Source organism: Electrophorus electricus, chromosome 6 (assembly GCF_013358815.1).
Source record: "Electrophorus electricus isolate fEleEle1 chromosome 6, fEleEle1.pri, whole genome shotgun sequence".
Taxonomy (NCBI): Eukaryota; Metazoa; Chordata; class Actinopteri; order Gymnotiformes; family Gymnotidae; genus Electrophorus; species Electrophorus electricus.
Window position 1 is genome coordinate 11,175,882 of NC_049540.1, and position 20,436 is coordinate 11,196,317.

Genomic DNA, 20,436 nt, shown 5'->3' on the forward strand with positions numbered 1-20,436 from the left:
TGAACGAATAATATAATTTTGTGATAGACACAAGAGGAAGGAGCTGGTAATATAACAAAAAGATCATTGCTAAATGGTAACGTTTCACACTGAACATGCTCCCACTCATTTAGCCTTCAGGATGCTTTAGGAAACGAGGCCCAGTGTAGTATCACATAATGTGTCCATGGCCATGCTTGGCAATTTTCATTCTAATGCATTTGTACCAAAGAAAAAAAAGCATCAAGCCGCCACTCAAAACTTCAGCAAATAATATTTACTGGTCTGAAAGGGGTGTCCTGATTTACAAGATTGAAAAAATAAATTAATCCTATTTAGCTGTAGTTTAGTTTCATGCAGTTGCCCAGTCTCTTTCAAACAATACATTTCTTAATAAATTCACACACTACAAACAAAAACCTTTATGCATATATCAAATCTGCTATATAAATATATTTTAAAAATCATAATGTTATCAAAATAAGTAGGAGACAGGGAGTGTTTAAAGGGTTGTTGATTAGAGGATCTGTGTGTGAAAATTATAGTCTAATATGAAGTGAAAGACGAAGTGAATCCATACTAGGAATTAAGAAATAAAAAATAATCTAGCATATTGTATTTGTGCCCCCCCTTCTCTTTGCACAGGTCCTTCTATTTATTCCCGTTCATAGTTGTTTCTAAGATACTGAGTATAGTTTAATGGGACCTGCACATGAATTGCACTGAATGGTCATGTAGTTTTCATCTTGCATAGCAGGAAGCATTTGCACTATAGTTCAAGTAGGATGGCAAAGTCTATTTCAACCTTCATGCATTGCTGATATATTCAGTCATTAAGAAACTGGCTGCATAGATAACCCAGTCGTAATCGTTTTGCATATTGCCACAATGAACAGGAACACAGTTTAGTAAACTGAGATACATGTTTGAAAAGGGTTTAAATTTAGTCAAATCTATTTTTGTTTAAAAAAATTAGTAAGACTGATGTGGGCTAGCTCAAGATAAAATATATATATATATATTTATTTATTTTTTAATTGATACATTCATTCTGTAAAGAAAAGGTTCACCTGTTTTTAGAAAACTTCACTATATTCAGCTTGGATCAGGTTAAGCATCTGACTTTGCCTCTAGAATTTTAACATATCCACAAACACATTTTTTTCTTGCCTTCATCCAAGAGAAATTAAAAATTATGAAAGTGTGGTTAACTTTCACTTTATGCGCAAATGTGATTTTGTAACCTGTGAACACTGAGCAGGGGTTATACAAGGTTTGCGTAGATACTGTGCACAGATTTAATTCAAGGCACTTTCAGTTTGAGATGCGAATCTAGAATTTTAAGTTTGGATAACAGGCATTCGAAAGTAAAATAAGATGTTGCTAGGACAGTACAAGTTCTTAGATTAGCATATTTTTAAATTTTTCTAAACCAAATGAGATGCATACACCCTGTGCCCTGTCAATCAATCAAATCAAACTGCCTCAAGTGAAGGATTTCAAAATGGACTTACCCTTCCCACCAAAGATATGATGGAGACCAGTCTAGTGTGGATAAGCGTGTAACCACAGCATCTGTCTAAGGAGAATTTTTCCTCCCATTATTTTACTCAGTCCCTGAAAGCGTACCTCACTGTTGTCTTTACATTGTCTCAACCAAGCTTTCTAATGCTGACAAAAATGTATATACAGTACCACGAGGTTACTGGCACATAGAGGAAACCTCCAGACCACATGTGCACTAAAAAAGAACATCACAGAACTCTGAACTCCAGAAGGAAGCAGTGGAACAGGGGAAACCGTCAGAGAGGTACCAGTGTTTCACTCATATTGCAGATAGTAGGAATGAAGAGGTACAATGAGAATACTGTGGAAGACACTGGTTGCTTTTAGACCATCTCATTGATAATGGTGCATGACCAGCATGTGCAGATCAAAAAAGGTTGTGCTGCAGGGTTGTGCTTCAGGTCCAGCTTGGTTTGCAGTCATATTGCTGAGCGAAGTGTTAGACTCCCTTTGACCTTCCAAAGGCCAGAAATGGCAAATGGCAGAAAGTCGGCTAACAGCAAACTAGCTCACAGCCATCCTTGAGGTTATGCGTCCAGGGACACAGACTTCATGGACATATGCGCACATTAAATGCTCCGTTGTGTATGATTTGTGAATTGCAGCATATTAACAAGGTATGCACACATTTTGTCCTTCAGTGACACAATGACCTAACTAAAGGTCAAACGAAAGAGAACCGCAAAGGACCTTCTATAAGACAGTAAGAACAAGAACACGCAAGGTCCTCACTCTCTTGTCTGGGGTTCATTTCTATGCAGGTTCATTTCAAAGAATGTAATTTGAATTTTACTGTGTCTCCTGTTACTATGCACAGCAAATTGAAGTATATAGAAGGGCCAGTTTTCCCAGACTACATCTTGTCCCTGATGAGGACCACCTGAGTATTCCACACTGGCTGTCTATTTTACATGAGGACTAGTCTTATGTGCTCAGTAAACTAGCCCTAGATATGAGGCAATGATGAAGAGAGAACTGACAGGGAGTCTGGTCACTCATAACAGAAGGAGCGATAGCGAATGAGACAAGAAAACAGCTTGTTCTCATTTGACTGTGGAAAACAGGCTTAACCAAAGTTAGAAAAAGGCTGAGCAAAACTATATCAATGTAATCCTTGGCCAGTCCAAGAAAGACAATCAAACGAGCTCCAGATTATGGTTGCAGGTCATATTCTAGGTGCCAAAGCATTCCTATATGGGAAAGATAACAGCAGCGATCTTAGAAATGTATTTAAATAATATGACGTGTGAAAGCTGTTCTACTTAAGAAACATTTAATATGTTGGTGCTGAAAGAGCTGTAAAGAGTCTAGAAGATATTGTAATAAAATATAGTGTAGTCTGTATAGGGTAATAATCTACATTTGCTCAAAATTTTAGAAAAAATATTTTCAGCGAACACTGAGTCCCTTTGAAGGTACCAAAGCTTATTCCCACAGAATTGCCTGTAGAGAAAATTGGTCGTTTCTTATTGTGCCTCCAAGTGTGAATCACAGTGCCAACTGGGAGGCTCAGCTGATGGCTATGTGTTGTCCAGAACAGGACAAGGAGGGCATCCAGAGCACCAGTTGGACCTGCAGCCTAGCTTTAGTTTTTGCCTCAGAGATAGTAAATGACCCTGAAATCACTTATACGCCAGAAAACAGAATATATACAAGATGGTCATTCTATCATAGCTTATTGTTATTACTTTATCTCTTGCCCTGAAATTCCCACCACCAACCCTGATGTGATCTGCTGAGGACTACATTCACATTACGCGTCTAACCCACAAAAGCCCCCTCCTTGGTCAGTACAATCACAGCAACTGAGCACAGCTCTAATATGGCTCTGGACTCCTAAAGTCCTATGCAGTTGGTAAATGTGAGGCCCCCTTGTGGACAAGAGGACTCGAGTTTTCAGAAAGCCCTTTACAGTAGGGGTAAATAGTATAAAATGGCTGAAGTGAAGAATGGAAGAAGAGTTGAACAATCACAGCAGAACAAACTGTGGAAACACCCAAGAAAACAGCAGAGCTGTAGCTATGGATACTGTTGCCACTGGAAATCAACGTGGCCTTAAGATGATGATGAGACCAAGCAATATTAAAGGAAGATGAATATAATGCAATTAAAGATTCACACATAAGAGTCTGGAAAGGAGAGCTGGTGCAGAGAGATTAGGAAAGGTTGAAGTGATGGTCACTACGAGTTGTCTGAATTTCAGTTCACCCTGTACACCCAAACTTCCAAAATACACAGCTTACATCACTGAGGAACCCCTGAGGGCAGAAGGCATACCACCATCTAAGGGGTTGCAAGAACAAAAGTAGTAAGTCAAAATAGAATTCCAGTGACCTTATAACAAACTGAACAATCTTCCAGTACCGAAACAGCTGGGAGAAGGTTATGCCCTTTGACCTATAAAGTTTTCAGCTGGACCCCCCCCCCCCCCGACCAAAGTTTATTTTTTTATCTATTGACCTGTTGCCTCCAAACCCTCACCCCCATATCTGCTCATCATAAACATAAACAAAGACAAGAGGCAGAGATTAAGTATGACCACACCCACAAGATGTAGAGAGGCCAGCTTCAGAGAGGTCAACTCATGTATATGCTCCAATCAAGAGTAGCGGAGCAGCACTGTAACAGTCATAAGTGCATGTGTTTGCTTGTGTATACATAATGCAGGTCAGAGAGAGAAACATGAGCAGTCCCTTTATATGTTAAGTAATAACAAAAGCAGTCTGGCTACTAGCAGTGCTGGAGTGTCCTAGCTGCCGGTGGCAACATGGGGGTGTTCGCTTCAGCCAGAGCTCCCCAACCCCTGCCCTCCACCCCTATTCCTCCTTGGTGTGGTCTGAAAGTGGCTCGGCCTGGAGCATGCCACGGCTCTTCCCGCTGCGCTTGTACAGCCGATAGCCTTTGAGGCACAGCAGAACGAACCAGTAGACCTGAGGGCTGAGGATGCACAGGTTGCCCAGGTTGGCCGCTAGTGAGACGTGCAGGGGCACAGCGTAGAGGGGCAGGCCGTAGTGAGCGCCATATGCCCAGTACATGAAGGGGAAGAGCACGATGCGGCACATGAAGAAGCTCAGCAACACCATGATGCCGTTGACCTTGTGTAGCCAGCAGTCCTGCTTACCCAGCTATGGTAGAGAGAGAGGGAGGGAGGGAGAAAAAAGAGGGAGAGAGAGCTATGGTATGAATGAAATAGTATAAAATAGTAGTAATGATGAAGATGAAATTTAGAAGGCAGTATCACACTGAGCCACAAGAGGGCACCATGTGTGGATGTGGACATTACTATATTGCCATGTTCCTAAGAAATTTCCCTTTGGTCACAAAGCCAAGAGAAAGCGTGTGGGAAATACAGAGAGTTATGAAGAGAACTGTAGAGAGGAAAAAGTAAAGAGAAAAAAGAGGTGTATGAGTGAAAAGAAATATAGCAGAGGCCATATATGACAGCACAAAGGGAATGAACAGCCATAGGTTTAATCTATGCTTGAGTATTTGGCATTACACGCACGCACGCAAGCCTTAAAACAGGCCACAAAAAACCTGATAGCCAGCACCTCTTTCAGGCGAGTGCAGAGGCAGCATTCTGGCAGACTGCTGAGCAAAAAACACTTTAAGAATGACTCTCAGGTTGACTGCTCAGGTTAATTATGTACACAGATCTTGCCAAACACACACACTGCACTATAGTGCGCGCGTGCATGTATGTATGTATGTGTGTGTGTGTGTGTGTGTGTGTGTGAGAACACTCTTTGTAAGAACAGGGATCAGTTAACAAGTAATGTTGAGCTGAGTGAGGTTAGAGTGACCAATCATCAAAAATCTGAATGCAACTTATTATTACGTGTGTGTGCGTGAGTGTTTGTGCGTGTTACCTGAATGAGGATCTTTCCTAGTGAAACAAAAGGTGTGCTAATCTCTGTAAGGAAGAGGCAGCCAATAAAGTAATCACCCTGGTCATTCCTGAGGAACTGAGACAGAGCCAACACAAACACAGACACACAGACACACACACCCAATATCAGACAGAGCACAAACCCTGGTACTGATATAAGCATACATCCTTAAAAGAACAGCACCTAGCACATCGAGATCTTGGCCCCCTAAAACCTTTGGCAGCTGAAATGCGATGACAGCATGGAAAGGTTGAGCGGAGTAGGGACACTTCATGTACAGTGTAGCAGCGAGGTTGTTATGAGCTACACGCCAAGAGCCTCCATGCAGAAAACACCCTCAGCCCAGGCAGGAGCAATCAATGTGCACCCAACACCCATAACATGCAGCAGCACATTAACAGAACCTATGAAGTTAAGAAGTCATCTGTGGCCAGATCGTGTGTCTGTGTGTGCGTACAGAAAAGGCAAGGTGATGAATAAAAGAGCAGCTGGAGCAGCACACGGACAGTGACCACTCTCAGTGTAAGACTAGACCACCATGCTCGACTGCACTGTGTATGCAAGACAGAGATACTCTTGGCAAGAAGAATATACTTACAATATACCCAGACCTTAACCATATTTGAACAATGCTTCCGTAAACTTTTTTTTAACCCATACGAAATTAAGAAGGTTCATTACTGAAGGTCAGACAGAAGAGGGAGGCCATTGGTTTAACCAATTAGTTGAAATGCCTGAAAATGTGCATTCTGGGTAAAGTAGGTCTAACGCCTTTAAAAGACCACACACTGGTCTTTGGATGTTTGCACATGTAAAGTCGAGTTGGACCAACAGTAAAAGGTTTCAGATTTCTTGAGTTTATGTGCAAATATATCTGAAGTGTGTGTAGGTTAGTGCATTTAAGTTTAGCAAGTCAGCAGAGAAAGGTATGTATTTCTCCTTTTGTGTCTAAGATCATCAGCTGCAGGTAAATAATGGAACCATGGGTTAAGTGTCTCGTATGACAGCAGAGCAGTCCCAAACAAAAGCACATGTCTCCTCTACATTGGTGTGCTCCCGCTGCAACATTACACGGATCTGCAGGCATGGGTGTGCGTGTCTGTGTCCATCAGAACAGGCAGTGGGACAGCTGTCACTGTGATCAGGTCCTGATGGGAGAATGAGCAGGCACCTGCCTAGCCTCTCTCATCTCTGTCTGGGAATGAACTTTTGGGATGGAGTCTGAAGGGCAGGCCACATTTCCTTGCACTTGTTTAACACTGCAGTTGAATTATGTATCATGGCCAGTTTAACTTTTTAACCAAATTGCCAATGACATGATGAACTTTTAAAAAAAAGAAAAAAGAGCATTGTGAGTATTTTTCAGTGATGCATGTAATGTGTGTTCTAATTGATGACCTAGAAACTCCAGATACTAATCTAATAGAAAAAAAAACCCAGCTTTCTGTAAAATAATGAAATAACGGCTGTTTAATGTCAGCCAATTCCTTGGATCCTTCTCTCTCACCATTGTGAAAGGGAAGAGGAGGGTGAGGAGTGCAATGTGATGAAGGACCAACGGGAACTCCTTCTGAACGAATGAGCTGACTGTCCTCAGAGAGTGCTCCTGGTAGTCCTCACGGCCTTTGACCCGGAAGCGGTAGTAGTGGCTGAGGTACATGGCAAAAATGTCATATGACATGTAGGGCACCCCATACCAAATGACAAAGTAGGTGGCCAGCCAGTGCCTGAAAAAGAGCCCAGCAGAAGGTAGAGATTACAATCCAAAATAAAACTATAAATTAACCATTAATAAATTAATATTACCATATTAATTAATTAATATAAAATTATTGATTAATTAATTAAACCATTAATTAATAATACTAAATAATGAAATCATGAAAACCATGCAGTAATATGCTCCATCATGTAAATGGCAGCTCTTTTAAAACTTGGTATTAGGCCAGTTTTAGTTGCAGCTGTCTCTCTTGCATAAATATACATATTCAAAAATAATAATAATACACAGTACTGCTTCACACAGTACTCCTCACAGGACTGCTCATTCTGGGTCAAATTTAAACAAATGCACATGGACACACACAGTGAGGGCTTAATGGGAGACTTACATAATAAATAATGCCCTTGGTCATGAGCACAGCACACAGTAATAAAAGCTGATTGTGCCAGTGAACTCTATAGACAGATCCTCAACACAAACACCACCAGACACCAGATACAGACACACACCACACCTGAATGTTTGAGCTTCCATATTTATATGTACTATTCCTCCTCAGGGGTATACTTTCAAATTAACGTGCACACACACCCACCCACACATTAGTGTGAAGTGGTGATCTGTTTAATGATTACAGGGTGACTTGAAAATCCCACACACGCTGGCCTGCGTGCACAAACACACGCGCGCGCACACACACACACTGCAGGTGAGCAGATTGTATAGGCTGCTTATATGCACATGGATGTTCAACAAAAGCCCTAATATACTATGCAGAAACTAAATGTCACACAGGCAACCACTCATCCAGACACACACACACACACCATTAGGGGTAAGTCATGATCTATTTAATGACTACAGCATGAGCTTATAGTTGGCTCCGTGGGCTTGAACAGTCCCAAACATGCTGACCTGCTGCAAAACACATTGGGGGTGTGTAGGCTGCTTATATACACATGGATGTTCAACAGTAACCCTCATATATTATGCACAAACTAAAGCTCCTCTGGTGATAAACACGCACACACACACGCACATGCACGCATACACGTGTGCAGTTATGGTTACCCATGCTTCTGAACCAGGAATTAAGCCACCATGGGGGCCGCTCTCTAGCATGGCAAAGCCAGTAACTGGCTCATTTGGACATAGCACATGACTGGACAGTACATGATTGGACAGCTTACCTGTCTGTTATCACATTTCTGCTGCATGAGGACACGACAATGACTCCAGCCACGGTGGCCATAATGGCATGAATGGAGGAGATCAGCCTATGGGGAGGATGTCATTGATAATTACAATCTGCTATACACTCATGCACGTAAAAACCATTTTTATACTCACATTTGCACTATAATTACTACAAAATAATTTATTCCAAAACCAGTATGTGCTATAATTACTACATAATTTAGGCACAACACTATTGGTTAACTCATCAATTTACACAAACCAGAATCAGTATATTCAAACAGAATACACACACACACACGAGAACAGATCCCCTCCACTACTGATGCCAGTGTAAACAGTAGAGGGCCCAGAAGCCAATCGAATGCGCCAAGTGCCTGCCAGGATAACTGGGTTAGATGGGAGAGTCAGACATGGTTTAAAGCCCTTTCTCATGCCATGGCTGCAAAAGGACAGTGTCTCTCTCTCTGTCTGTCTCTCTCTCTCTCTCTCTCTGTGTGTGTGTGTGTGTGTGTGTTGGAGGATCGGGCAGGGCGGTGAAGCTCAGACTAGCAACAGCTCTGGTAAATCCATTTTCTAAATTTTTACCTCACCCTCTACATATTCCATTGCCATATCAGTGTCAGTTATGCCTGAAAGGCACATCAGGAATAGAAAGCCCAGAAGACATGTATATGCCAGCAAGGTGTCCAAATGCAACAGCAAAAAAATAAAATAAAACCCATCAGACATTGTGTGAACAAATTACTTAAAGGGAAAAATATTAAATAAAAATGTAGCATATTTATGTCCACTAACAATTTATGTTCTAAAAAGCCATAATTAAAATTTATGTGGCCATTTTCCAATCTGTTTATCTTTTAGAATTAAAACAGGCTGTTAATGTGTCATGAGACAATATATAAGACAAATGATCTCTGGCCGTCCTGTATTGTGCCTCATTCAGAAAGCACTAAGAGCTGAAACTACAATGCACCTGAGAATTGCAATGCAAGTGATCAGGGCTAAACAGCTGTAGATTGAATAGGCAGAGATTTTTTCTTGTGACAAACAGTGATTTCAAAACAGGCTGTTTTACATCTTAGATTTCATATGTCAACAGTGTGAACTGTGAATAGTGTGTTTTGAAACTTTACGTATTACTTCAAAATCCTTAATTTCAAGAAAGTGAGTTAAATTCAGTCATCCACAAATAAAGGACAGAGTGAATAAATGAATAAAGGATATGGGATCCACATGAGGGTGCTGTACATTCCTCTAACAGCATGATTACAGAGGAACAGAATGACAGTGGCAGTGGGGGAGCAGTAGTGTGCAGTGCAGTAGGCGAGAGAGTGTGCCCAGAGACAGTGACACTCGTTTGCCATGACAACGCAGCCATGTGACTTGGGCCTGCCCACTTATGCTTGAGCGGCCACTAGATGAACGGTGCTTTCCTCTTGCATACACACAGGCGCAGCACAAACACACAGATCTCCCACAACCCCCAGTCCATGGAGATTTGCAGGCTGAACATTGTCATGAGACCCGGATTTCCACAATCCACTCTTTGTGCGTCTCTGGTAGAGCAGAGGGGGTGGGGCTGAGAGGAAAAGGTGCCCTGTGCTCTGGGTTGGTTGTCTGTCTGGCCTTTCTTTCATCCTCCTGTCAGGAAATGAAGGGGGGAGACAGAAGTCCTGACACCAGAGTCTCTTTCACTCATCTCTCTCTACAAATGTCCTGCTTTCTAACACTTCCATTCTGCCATTTTTTAGACTCTGTCCCTCTCTCTGAAAAATTTGATTTACTTTAACACTTCCATGTTCTGAATGTTTTTCTTCCTTCTGCTGTCGGGGCATGTTTGAACACTCACTCTGCTTCTCTGTGTGGACCAACGGTAAGGAGCACTCAGACACTCAATGCACATGCACACAAAATTCAGACAGGGTTCTCAAAATATGGCTGCATTTTCTCTCTCTCTGGCCAAGACAACACTTCACTGTCAATGTCCAGACTGTGTGTGTGTATCTTTATTAACACTTCCACAATAGTCCTGTTCCTGTTTTTTGCACCCTGAGGAAAGCACAGCCTTCCTCTGACCCTGCTACAGTACAGTCATGTTCAGAGAGGCACAAAAACCATAGGGAATGCTGCATACAGAGTTAATATTAGAAACTCTAATGTTGGAGAACCCAAGTCTAGTCTATAAAACCTAATTCTGTCTGAGTTATTCAAAACTTAAAATCAGACACAATGAGGCCTAAGCGCCAGGATTGGCTCTACTTCCAGGTCAAAGGTCATCCGATTTTTTTTCCATCCTTAGCATGGGATCCATGGTACATGCCTAATGATTAGGTGGGATTTGATGCTCTACTGTTTTTGTAATCCACTTGCAGCCGTGGTCTGTAGACGATCATTTCTCTTTATGCTTATGTACCCTAGTTGTTTCAGTTCCTTGCCCTGCCCTCTTCTCAATCTCAGCCCAACTCTAGGGTGCAGAAGTTGGCTCTTGTGGTGGTTGTTGCTGTATGAAGAAACCTACAAAGGCACTGTACTTGTTTTAACTGGAGAAATTAGGGAATCTCAGTAGAAACTGGTTCAAATTAATCTAAAAAAAGACTGCAGGAATGACAGGAGAGAGTGATGGAACTGAGTCTACTCCACAGGAGTGGACAAGGCAAAAGTCTTTGCACTTCTCTGAGCTTGTCATCTTACCGGGCCATGTGATCTAGTTAATGACAGATTCTCTGAAAAAAAAAATATATTGGCACACGGAATTTTGCAATACAAACACATATGTGGTGTAGACACAAAAGCACAAAAATGCAGAAAAACATCTGATAAAAATAATCAAAACCCATGTTTTTGCAGCAAGTAAGTAGTTGTGGATTACGGACAGACGACTTGCTGTTTGAGTTAGCAGTATTAGCCCAAGATAACAGTGGGCCTGACGCAAAGGCGGATGCTAGCGTGCAGCGTTGCTGTGCATACAGGACGAAGCACTCAACGCAGTACCCATGGTAATTTTCCAGTGCCGACCGGATCGGTCTGAGTAGCGGGGCAGCCACCCTAATCGGGGAAAAAACCTGTGGCTATGCCAAACAGAAACAACAAGAAGGAAGTAGAGGAAAGGGTACAGCAGGGGATATAAAGGCACAAAGGAGCGAGACTAATTTCACCATTTTTGGAATCACAGGACAGCAAAGCAGATATTTATTATATGCACCAATGCTACACCGCATTTCTTTTCAACAGGGATCACGTTTAAAATTCTACATAAACGTCATGAAAACCTTTTTTTATCCTACACAACCATACTGAATCCTGCTTTTTTCAACTTTGTTCACTCTGGGCTTTCAATCTGGCACTCCTGCCACTCAAGCAGCTCGTGTAATTTGATCGATGTCAGCGGACTCCGGCTCATCACGGAACGCTGAGTCGTCCTGTTAAAAACCGCGTGGAGAAAAGCCGCGGGGCAGATGCGCCGGGCTGAAACGGCGAAGTCAGTGCACGCAGGTTTACGGATAGCTTCGTTAGGCCGAGTCGTGACCGTCATCAAATCCCGATCCGAAGCGCTTCACTGAATTGCGCTGTGTAGCTGGGAATTAAATAGATGATGCGGTGATTAGTTTAATAGTCACGGAGGGCCATCCTGTTTGGGCTCCAAAGCCAAGCGCATGCTTATAAAGTACAATAAAGCTGACAGATGCCCATAGTGGTTGGTTGCTTCGTCAAAGTTCCAGACGGAACCATCGTAAGAGTATGTATATGTTTGTATGTGTCAGCATTAGCTTATCATTCGGTTACATATCGCAGCTGCTCATAACTAAACACAACCTCTATCTGTACACACAGGTCTGAGCAGCTGCACGGAAGACGACTGATAAGGGCTCTATCGATCTTATAGCAAACAGGCGCTGTATGTCCCCAAACACCTCGTTTATGGTTCCATCCAAGGCTAAAGGTGTAAGATAACTGAGCTCATGCAGTTATAACTGCACATTTAATGAGACAAGGATTCGGGTCAGTTCACATGATTGACCACCCAGTTGTGACGCCCCCCACCCTCCACGCGACGATACACCCCAGCACGATTAGGTTACGCCTCGCGGGTCATTCGACTACTTTTGGCCAATGAGGTCGCAGGGTGTTAGATGGGCGCTGAATACGTGAGTGAGTGAGGCTGTACTACAGTTACGGTAATGCGACTATTTAAAAAATGCAGTTTTCTAGATAAATAACCCACCAAGTAGTCAATAACAAACAAAAATACTGACTGTGTGTGACTACTAATAGCAATTAAGTAGTCAATTTGTACTGCATGGAATTCTTCAAACGTTTTCAGGTTTCCTAAACAAATACTGTTGTGTGTGTGAGAGAGCGAGAGAGAGAGAGAGAAAAATATGGCAGCACTTACATATCCACAACAATAGGAATAATATAATTAGATGTCACTATATCCTTGGAGGGCTATATAGATAAGTCATAACTAGCCTAACTTTGTTGTATCAACTGTTGCTTATTATAAATTTATGAAGTCACCGCAGAATGTTACAACGTATCAGTCACCGTTACAGGTTTTGATATGACGTCTGAGAAAAGTGCACATAAACGAAATAATGTGGCCTATTAAATCAAGAAAGGTAGTTTAAACAACACGAGTCTAAGCAACTTACTTTTTATACTTTTAAAACTTACCTCTCACTGACCAGAACGACATCGGCATCGGTCCATCGGCTGAAAACAGACGGGAGTACTTTCCGAAAAGCAAAAAACAGACCCGGGAACACCACGACACCGCTTACCAGCACTTGCCACATCGTTTTTCCCTTTACAATTCTCCCTATCGAAAACCCTTACTAAGTGTAATTTAGTCGGAGGGGGTGGTTATCTATTACCGATTACTTGAGTGCATGAGGGCTTTCACCACCAGACTCGGACACCGGTGCACACCGCGCTCTTTTCGCCTTGTTTCAGTAGCACGCCGTTGTAAACGTAAACTAGAGAAGGAGGTATCCGGGGATTGATTGGTCTTCACTCCTGCCTAAAACCGGTGCCCAGCAAGCAGCTTAGTATAATAACTTAATACATGTCATTTCGGGGGGAAGCAATGACGTCCCGGCAGAGTAGCTACAATTTGCTTAAACCTTGACTTCAGTAGGCTGTGCAACAACTTGTTTTCCACACACAGACGCCGTAGCCGATAAAAAGTTCAGTGAACACGGCAGTGATCGGTCACTCGGCAAGCGTTGTTCATTCCTGTTTTGTCCTACGCAGACTGGAGAATTGTAGCGGTTTGGGCGATTCTGCCACCGCTCATTTGACTCGATAGCGCCATCTAAGTATACATCACAAGGCATACACCAGTAGCCTACTGCCTAACTCCCTTTATACACTGACCCAGAGCCAGTTTACTCTTCACGGACCCTAAATAAGTCATCACAAATCAAAGTATAAACGGATCCCAAATCAGCGCCAGTTGGCAACGTAAACAGCGTTAGCAGTCCCAATCAGTAGTGCAGGCCTGAGGCCCTCTCTATGGAACCATTTAAACGTGCATTCTGACGACCTTTTAATGGTTTCTATCGTTCCCATGACCAACAAAATGTTAAGAATTCACGCCATACTCTCGCATACAACTGAAGTGCAGTCCAACGTATCATAAGACAGTTTTTAGTGTTTTCCAATTTATATTCTAAATTATAATTTTAAATAAATTAATTTACCATATTTTAAATTCATTCCCTTTTTTCTTTTCTAAAATATTTGTTTGTAGAATAGCAACACCACTTCATAGGTGTACATTGGTAGGTTAACTAGGTTACAGTAGGGAACAATGGGTTTAAACACCTCCAACTGCTACCATGTTTTTAAAATAAAAAACACACACCCAAGGGTGCTACTTAGCTTTTTCAGGTAGAAATATTCAGGTAGAAATATAAAATACTTATTTTATCAATGTTTTCCCTCAGAAATTATATTACATTTTTTTGATATTCACTTTTTAACAATTTTCCCTCCACAATAACTTATCATTATGAAAACATTCTGTATAATGTAATAAAAGGTAGCTCTTAATAAATGATTTATTAACTTAGGAAAAAAATTGTTTACTTTCTTTGAGGGGAAAAAAAAGCTATGTTTTTATACACAAAATAATCTCTTATTTTTTATATGTTTGGGCAAAAGCCCCCTGTTCTGTGATTAATGTAACTGTATATCATTATATTTAGCTGTACAGTAGTTTATTAAATAATACATATAAAAATGATAAACAGTTAAAGGCAGTTGGATACAAGTAATCATTAGCTAGACATCCATTGTTATGTAAACGTACACAGTCGTATCAGAATATTACGACCATCTACCTAATATTATGAATAACCACCCTTAGCTCGGTTGACACTAGTGAGATGTCGTGGCATGGACTGCATTATGTGACGGAAGGTATCCGGAGGCACTTGTGTCTATTCCAACTGCAGCAGAGCAATGAAGTCCCTCAGATTGTGTGGTTGTGAATCAGCATGGTGAACCTGGCAATCCAAGTGTTCCCAGATGTGCTCCACATTAGATTGGGTGAGTTAGCAGGTCATGAAAGGACACCAAAGTCACTGTTATGCTTCTGAAACCACTCATGCACCCTCTTGTCCAGTGAGGTGGGGCATTACTTATTGATAGGTGCAACATGTAGGGGTGCACATGATCTGCTAGAATTGCAAAGTACCCAGTGGCTTTCATAGATTCATGCAGTGGTATTAGTGGTTCAAGATCATGCCAAGAAAACATCCCCCAGACCTGTACACGGCCCACAGTTTTCTTTTGGAGGCGATTCTCATGTGTATATGCTACCATCCGACACTTTATGCAGCTTGAACTTGAATTCATCCAAGAAGGCATCATTTTTCCAATCCTCCATTGTGCAATTGTGGTACTCCCATGCAAACTGGAGGTGACGTTGACGATGAAGCTTGGTTAACATTAATGCCCTAACAATGCGTCTGCTTTGCAGACCCAGACGTAGCAGCATTCATTCAATGGTTCATTTAGTGGTTCATTCAGTGGTGATCCCTGACAATTTCTTTGTTTCTGTGTTCATTACAGAGGTTAACTGGCCCACTGTGATGTGTCGATTGTTATGTACCATCATTCCCCTCAAAGGCTTGTAGGGTACCACTGTTATGCTCTTGGGAGACACTCAATGTGCGAGAAGTCCATTCTCGGTATACCTTCACTGTAGTAGCTCTAGAACTCTAGAAGTTAGTGGTTTTCGAAATGCTACCAGCCTTTGCATCTATTATCATTCTCTTTTGGACATCAGTCAAATCGTGTCCTTTGCCAATAATGATTATTTTACACTCTGCTACAACTGATGGGTGTGCTAGCTCATTTAATCGTGGAGCAAATCCTGTCACGTGGCATCCGTGACGTTCCGGTCCAAGTTATTTTCAAACCAGGAGTGGTCATAATATTCTGATATCAGAGTAAGAAATCTACACACATACTCTATACCCTTGAAGAAGTCTTCTGGCTAGAATTCACCTCTAACATGGATCTACCACAGGCTAAAATCTAAAGAACATCCCCTTTATGTTGTTTCTCAACAAATCAACTGCAATATGAGTACAATAATCATTTCATATGCTCTGTGTTAATAATTATGCTACATGGAGACAAACACAGATATAGCCTTTTATGACAACTCTATCATAAACATGTTTCTATTTCATACATGTGCCACACTATTTTTGCATGTTTGCCATGGTGATGGCACACACAAGGCAATGTTTCACATGGAGAGGGGGTATAAAAACCAGTGGAGGGAAGAGACCAAACTTCATACCAGAGTTTGAATCAAAGGCAGTCAAATAGACTCCTGCTATAACAGGTGAGTGTACAAATTTGTCTGTCTGAAAATGTTATGGGTACAATTACTTAATTACATTCAATTATTTGAATTTCTACATTGTTTATGCTTCCTTGAATAGAGTTTCTTGTGCATTAATTTATCAACATTTTTCTTGATTTTTAAAAACCTATTTCTGTAGAAGGATGATACTGAAGTGGGTGCTTTATTGAATCACATTAGTATGTTGTCAAATCTTGTGGATTGTTGTATTTTTTGGAACGTTTGTTGTTGTGAGAGTAAATCATAATTGTTCTTGTTTAATTGTCTAAATGTTCTTGTCTAATTCTTTTCTTGTTTTGGATATACACCCCAGGACCCTTTGTGTGTGTTAGCTATGTCAGGAAACCTGCACATCTTTCTATTTCTGCTTTTAGCAGGTATGACCTGGCTCTCTCTTCCTTTAAGGAATGACATTTAGATGGCACTCCATGTTTGTATTTCCTTAATCAATGTATAAGCCTATTAGTGTGTAAGAACAACAAGGTATTAGATGCTGTTTCCAGCATTTCCCTATCGATAGACAAGACTGGCAGTGCTCATTACTTCTTTTAGCAACAGCCTTATTGAAAACCCAAACACATTGCAATGTGCTCTCTCAGCACAAAAAATCAATAGGGTTAAATTCACAAGCATTTTAAATTCTAAATTCTATGAATGCACACTTATAAAATGCCATCCTGGATGTTTTCTGAGCTGTGGAAGACTCAGTTTGTGGTGGTTTTCTTGTACTCTCTTTGCTCTTTAGTTTTGTGTCACTGTGCAGTGTTCAGTCCCACCAGCATGTTGGACACCACACCCGGGAGTTTACAGACTACTCCCTCTCCGCCCAGTGGTGCAGTTGCTATTACATTTACAGCATTTAGCTGATGCTTTTATCAATAGCAACTTACAATTCTGACTGAACACAGCTTGAGCAATTGAGGATTAAGGATTTTGCTCAGGGACCCAACAGTGCCAACCTAGCAGTGGTGGGGAATGAACTGGCAACCTACTGATTATTAGTCAAGTACCTTAACCACTGTGCTACCACTGCCCACTACCACAGACCCAGACTCCATGTTTCTGGATATATACTGTACTCCCACAGAGGGGACAGTGAGTACAGAGACAGGCCAGACGTCCTTCACCGACAAGCAGAGCACTCTTAGCGGTGACAAGAAGGAGCCGGTGAATGAGGGCTTGAGCCTAGCTGAGACCGCTGGGGTGGCAGTGGGGACCATTGCTGGAGTTGCCATACTGGGTGAGTCGTCGAGCCACAGACACACACACACACACACACACACACACACACACACACACACACATGCACGACTTACTGATAATGTCCACACTCCTTCTCGCGCACAGAAGATTCACTGAAGTGGACGCTCACACACACAGATGAACATGTTTAAAATAAAGGGAGGTTGAAATAAGAGGGTAGTGTCCAACACAAAGAAATATCAGTAGCTCATAAACCAAGGCTTTATGACTGCAATAAAGTAGCACAATATCCAAATATGCAGTTGCTTTGCTCTTCATCTCCAGTTGAGAGCTTAAAGGAAAAAAAGCCCTTTACTAGTTTGTTGTCTTGTGCATAAAATTTTACTGACCATATTTATGAGATAACAAAGCAGTCTTATACAAGCCACTAAGCAGATATTTTAAAAAACCTGACTCTCCATCTCTCTCCCTCAAGGTGGAGGGATATTTGCTGGTTTGAAGTTCACTGGGAAGCTGGGCTAGCCTTATAACTTTGGCAGTGCATTAATCACCTTCTAGAATGTCCATAGATTGGATTTTGCACAGAAATATGATGGAGTCATGCCTGTTCTTTGGTATTACACAAAGTACAGGGAACAATGCTTATTCTGTCAGATGTCATATGCCTTTAATTTCAGTTTTAATATTAATCATTGAAGTTTGTCAGATCTGCTGTAAATGATAAAAGAATAAATGAGATGAGATATATGCTTACATACTTGAGATATAGGCTTACATTCTTTACATACTTTACATAAATTCAAAAGTTTAAAAAGTGTAAAAGTTTGTTTTAAATGTTGTAAAAGTACATTTTAAATATCCCTGCACATGTATTTCAATGTTTGTAAATTGTTTGGATTTATTTTAATCTTATGCAAAAGTATATTGTGTATTTGTTGGACAGTCAATTGCAGACCTATTGGCATGTTTTATGAAAATGAGTTGCAAATAAATATATTAAATAAATCACACATTTTTGAAACAAAAAGGTTTTCCTTAGTAACATAATTTTCTTTTTTTTTAAACTTTCTTGAAAAAAAACAGGCTTAAAAATATTGGCAGTATTTGTTATTGTACTAGAGTACTAGAGTTTGTTAGTCAACAAAGGAGCAGTCAACATCAGTGTAGTAAACAATACCCTAAAATAAGTACTAGTTTCAGTTAGTCAACATAGGAGCAGGGTCAGTGGTCATTTAAATATTCCATATATATTAAATAGATGCATAGCTTTCTGTTCTTGCTTAACTGTGCTTAACAGTGCTGCTGGAGGATACATGCAGTAGTATATAGGACCAGTGCTCCTTCTAGACCACAGCATCATATTTGAAAGTGTATCAGGAGCAGGTCTTTCTGTGCAGTCCCTTTTTGTCATGATGACGATTGTGCATGACCAAACAGTTCAGTTTTTGTCCCATCTGACTACAACATATTATTCCATTTGTGCAAAGTTTAGGTGCTGTGTTTTGTGGCTTGGTCTTATGAAAGGCTTCTTTTATAAACTCTTTCAGAACATTTCTGGTCATGGAGGTGTCAATTGACAGTGGATTTTGAAATTCCCTAACTTTACAGTGCAGTTCTGAAGCTGTAGCCTTTGGGTTCTGCTCGGCCTCTCTTCTGATTCTCCTCCTGGGACTCAGCGGCAGCATGCTTATGTGTCATTGTCCTGGCAAAAGTTTCAAATGATCTACACCTTTCATCCTGATTTGCTTAATGATGATGCCACCTGACTACTAATTGTTGTTCTAACAGTTTCCTAATCTGTGCATTTTCACAAGTTCTTTGGTTTTCTCCATGCTGATGGATGACCAAGGAGTTTTACATGTGTGTAACCTCATTTTAATAAAACAGGGAACTAGAAAATGGCAAAATGGTCATAAACAACAATGGAGTTTTTGGAGACTAGGAGCAATAAAAACATTGTTCCCCACAGATGCAAATTTCTTTGGCTTTATGTGAAATATTCTTTAAGAAAGCTAATCATTTTGCCCCATGATATAAAGTTTTTCCATGGGTTAAGAGTACCGTATTCTTTCTCTAATAGGAATGATTTCTACTATTATTATTTCTATCTGTCACATTCAGTCCTTTCCATGTTCCGTGTTTTCCCTGTCATGTGTAGTTCCATTCCATAGTTTCGTTTTGTCCTCACATGTTTGATTGCATACACCTATCCCTTGTTTCGAGTTCATGTATTTAAACCATGTTGTGTGCCTTGGTCATGGTTTGATTTAATGTTTGAGAGTTGTTTCTTTGTGTTTATCTTAGCCTTTGTGTTCCCTAGTCCTGAGTGTTCCCTAGCCTGCTTCCATAGTTAGCCTTCATGTGTGTTTGTTTTGTAATGTTTCCCAGTACTCTCTGTGTCTGCTCTGTGACCCTGGACTGCCTTAATGACCCTGATTTTGGATTTGCCCCTATTAAATCTTGCTCCTCTCAGCAAATGCGTCCACCTCCTTACTGCTCAACATTACACTATCTGGTAAGTAATTTGTCCAAACATTTTTGAAGAATATTTGTATCATTGTCCTATTTATTTTATTTATATTATTGTTTTTGCCCAGTTTTTGAGGGCTGTCTGTAGGTTAATTCCAAATGGGTTGTCCTATACTGGATGTCAGAAAAGCAGAAGTTGTTAATGATAAACTAATTGAAAGCATTACCATTGGCATTGTATAGTCTGTGGGAACAGGACACATTACAGAGAACGTGTGTCTGTCATGAGTTTGGTCTTATGTAAGGACAAAGAAAAAATAGAACCCATAGATAGATAGATATAAAATCTCTCCTCAGTCCATCAAATATTTATCGCTATCCTTGTAGAGCAGGTTTCTAAACAGTAAGAGAGCAGAAAATGTATGAATTATATATTCAGCCTCCCATTAATCCCCAGTTACCACCACATTCTTAAATATTCTTTATGAATAGAATCTTTAACCTATTTAATGCAAAAGACCAGG

At 40.9% G+C, this 20,436-nt stretch overlaps 1 protein-coding gene and 1 long non-coding RNA gene across 6 annotated transcripts; one reads left to right on the forward strand and one right to left on the reverse strand.

Annotated features, from left to right (window-relative positions):
• Window positions 1–241: 241 nt before the first annotated feature.
• tlcd3a (TLC domain containing 3A) lies at window positions 242–13,986 on the reverse strand. 4 transcript variants are annotated; one of them, XM_035527184.1, is made up of 6 exons: window positions 13,033–13,119; window positions 8,649–9,999; window positions 8,349–8,435; window positions 6,943–7,162; window positions 5,415–5,510; window positions 242–4,670 (listed from the first exon to the last, which is right to left on the reverse strand). In XM_035527184.1, exons 3-6 carry the CDS (start codon window positions 8,408–8,410, stop codon window positions 4,362–4,364), a joined length of 687 nt encoding a protein of 228 aa, XP_035383077.1. In that variant the 5' UTR covers window positions 8,411–8,435; window positions 8,649–9,999; window positions 13,033–13,119; the 3' UTR covers window positions 242–4,361. The 4 variants fall into 4 exon arrangements, with proteins under 4 accessions (XP_035383077.1, XP_035383075.1, XP_026854357.2 ...); XM_035527182.1 differs by lacking the exons at window positions 8,649–9,999; window positions 13,033–13,119 and adding an exon at window positions 13,233–13,986; XM_026998556.2 differs by lacking the exon at window positions 8,649–9,999 and having other exon boundaries at window positions 13,033–13,982.
• LOC113570247 lies at window positions 12,456–18,424 on the forward strand. 2 transcript variants are annotated; one of them, XR_003409875.2, is made up of 5 exons: window positions 12,456–12,533; window positions 16,113–16,219; window positions 16,554–16,617; window positions 17,286–17,480; window positions 17,919–18,424. It is a non-coding gene; the product is annotated as an uncharacterized LOC113570247 (long non-coding RNA). The 2 variants fall into 2 exon arrangements; XR_003409876.2 differs by having other exon boundaries at window positions 17,328–17,480.
• Window positions 18,425–20,436: the final 2,012 nt, after the last annotated feature.

What these genes read in the sequence shown, in the direction of transcription:
- tlcd3a (XM_026998556.2), bottom strand. Translation starts at nt 13,154, where the DNA reads ATGTGGCAAGTGCTGGTAAGCGGTGTCGTGGTGTTCCCGGGTCTGTTT. An exon ending in TCCTCTTCCCTTTCACAATG is followed by an intron (nt 5,511 to 6,942) that starts GTGAGAGAGAAG and finishes GCTCTGTCTCAG; the next exon opens with TTCCTCAGGAATGACCAGGG. An exon ending in TAGGAAAGATCCTCATTCAG is followed by an intron (nt 4,671 to 5,414) that starts GTAACACGCACA and finishes TCTCTACCATAG; the next exon opens with CTGGGTAAGCAGGACTGCTG.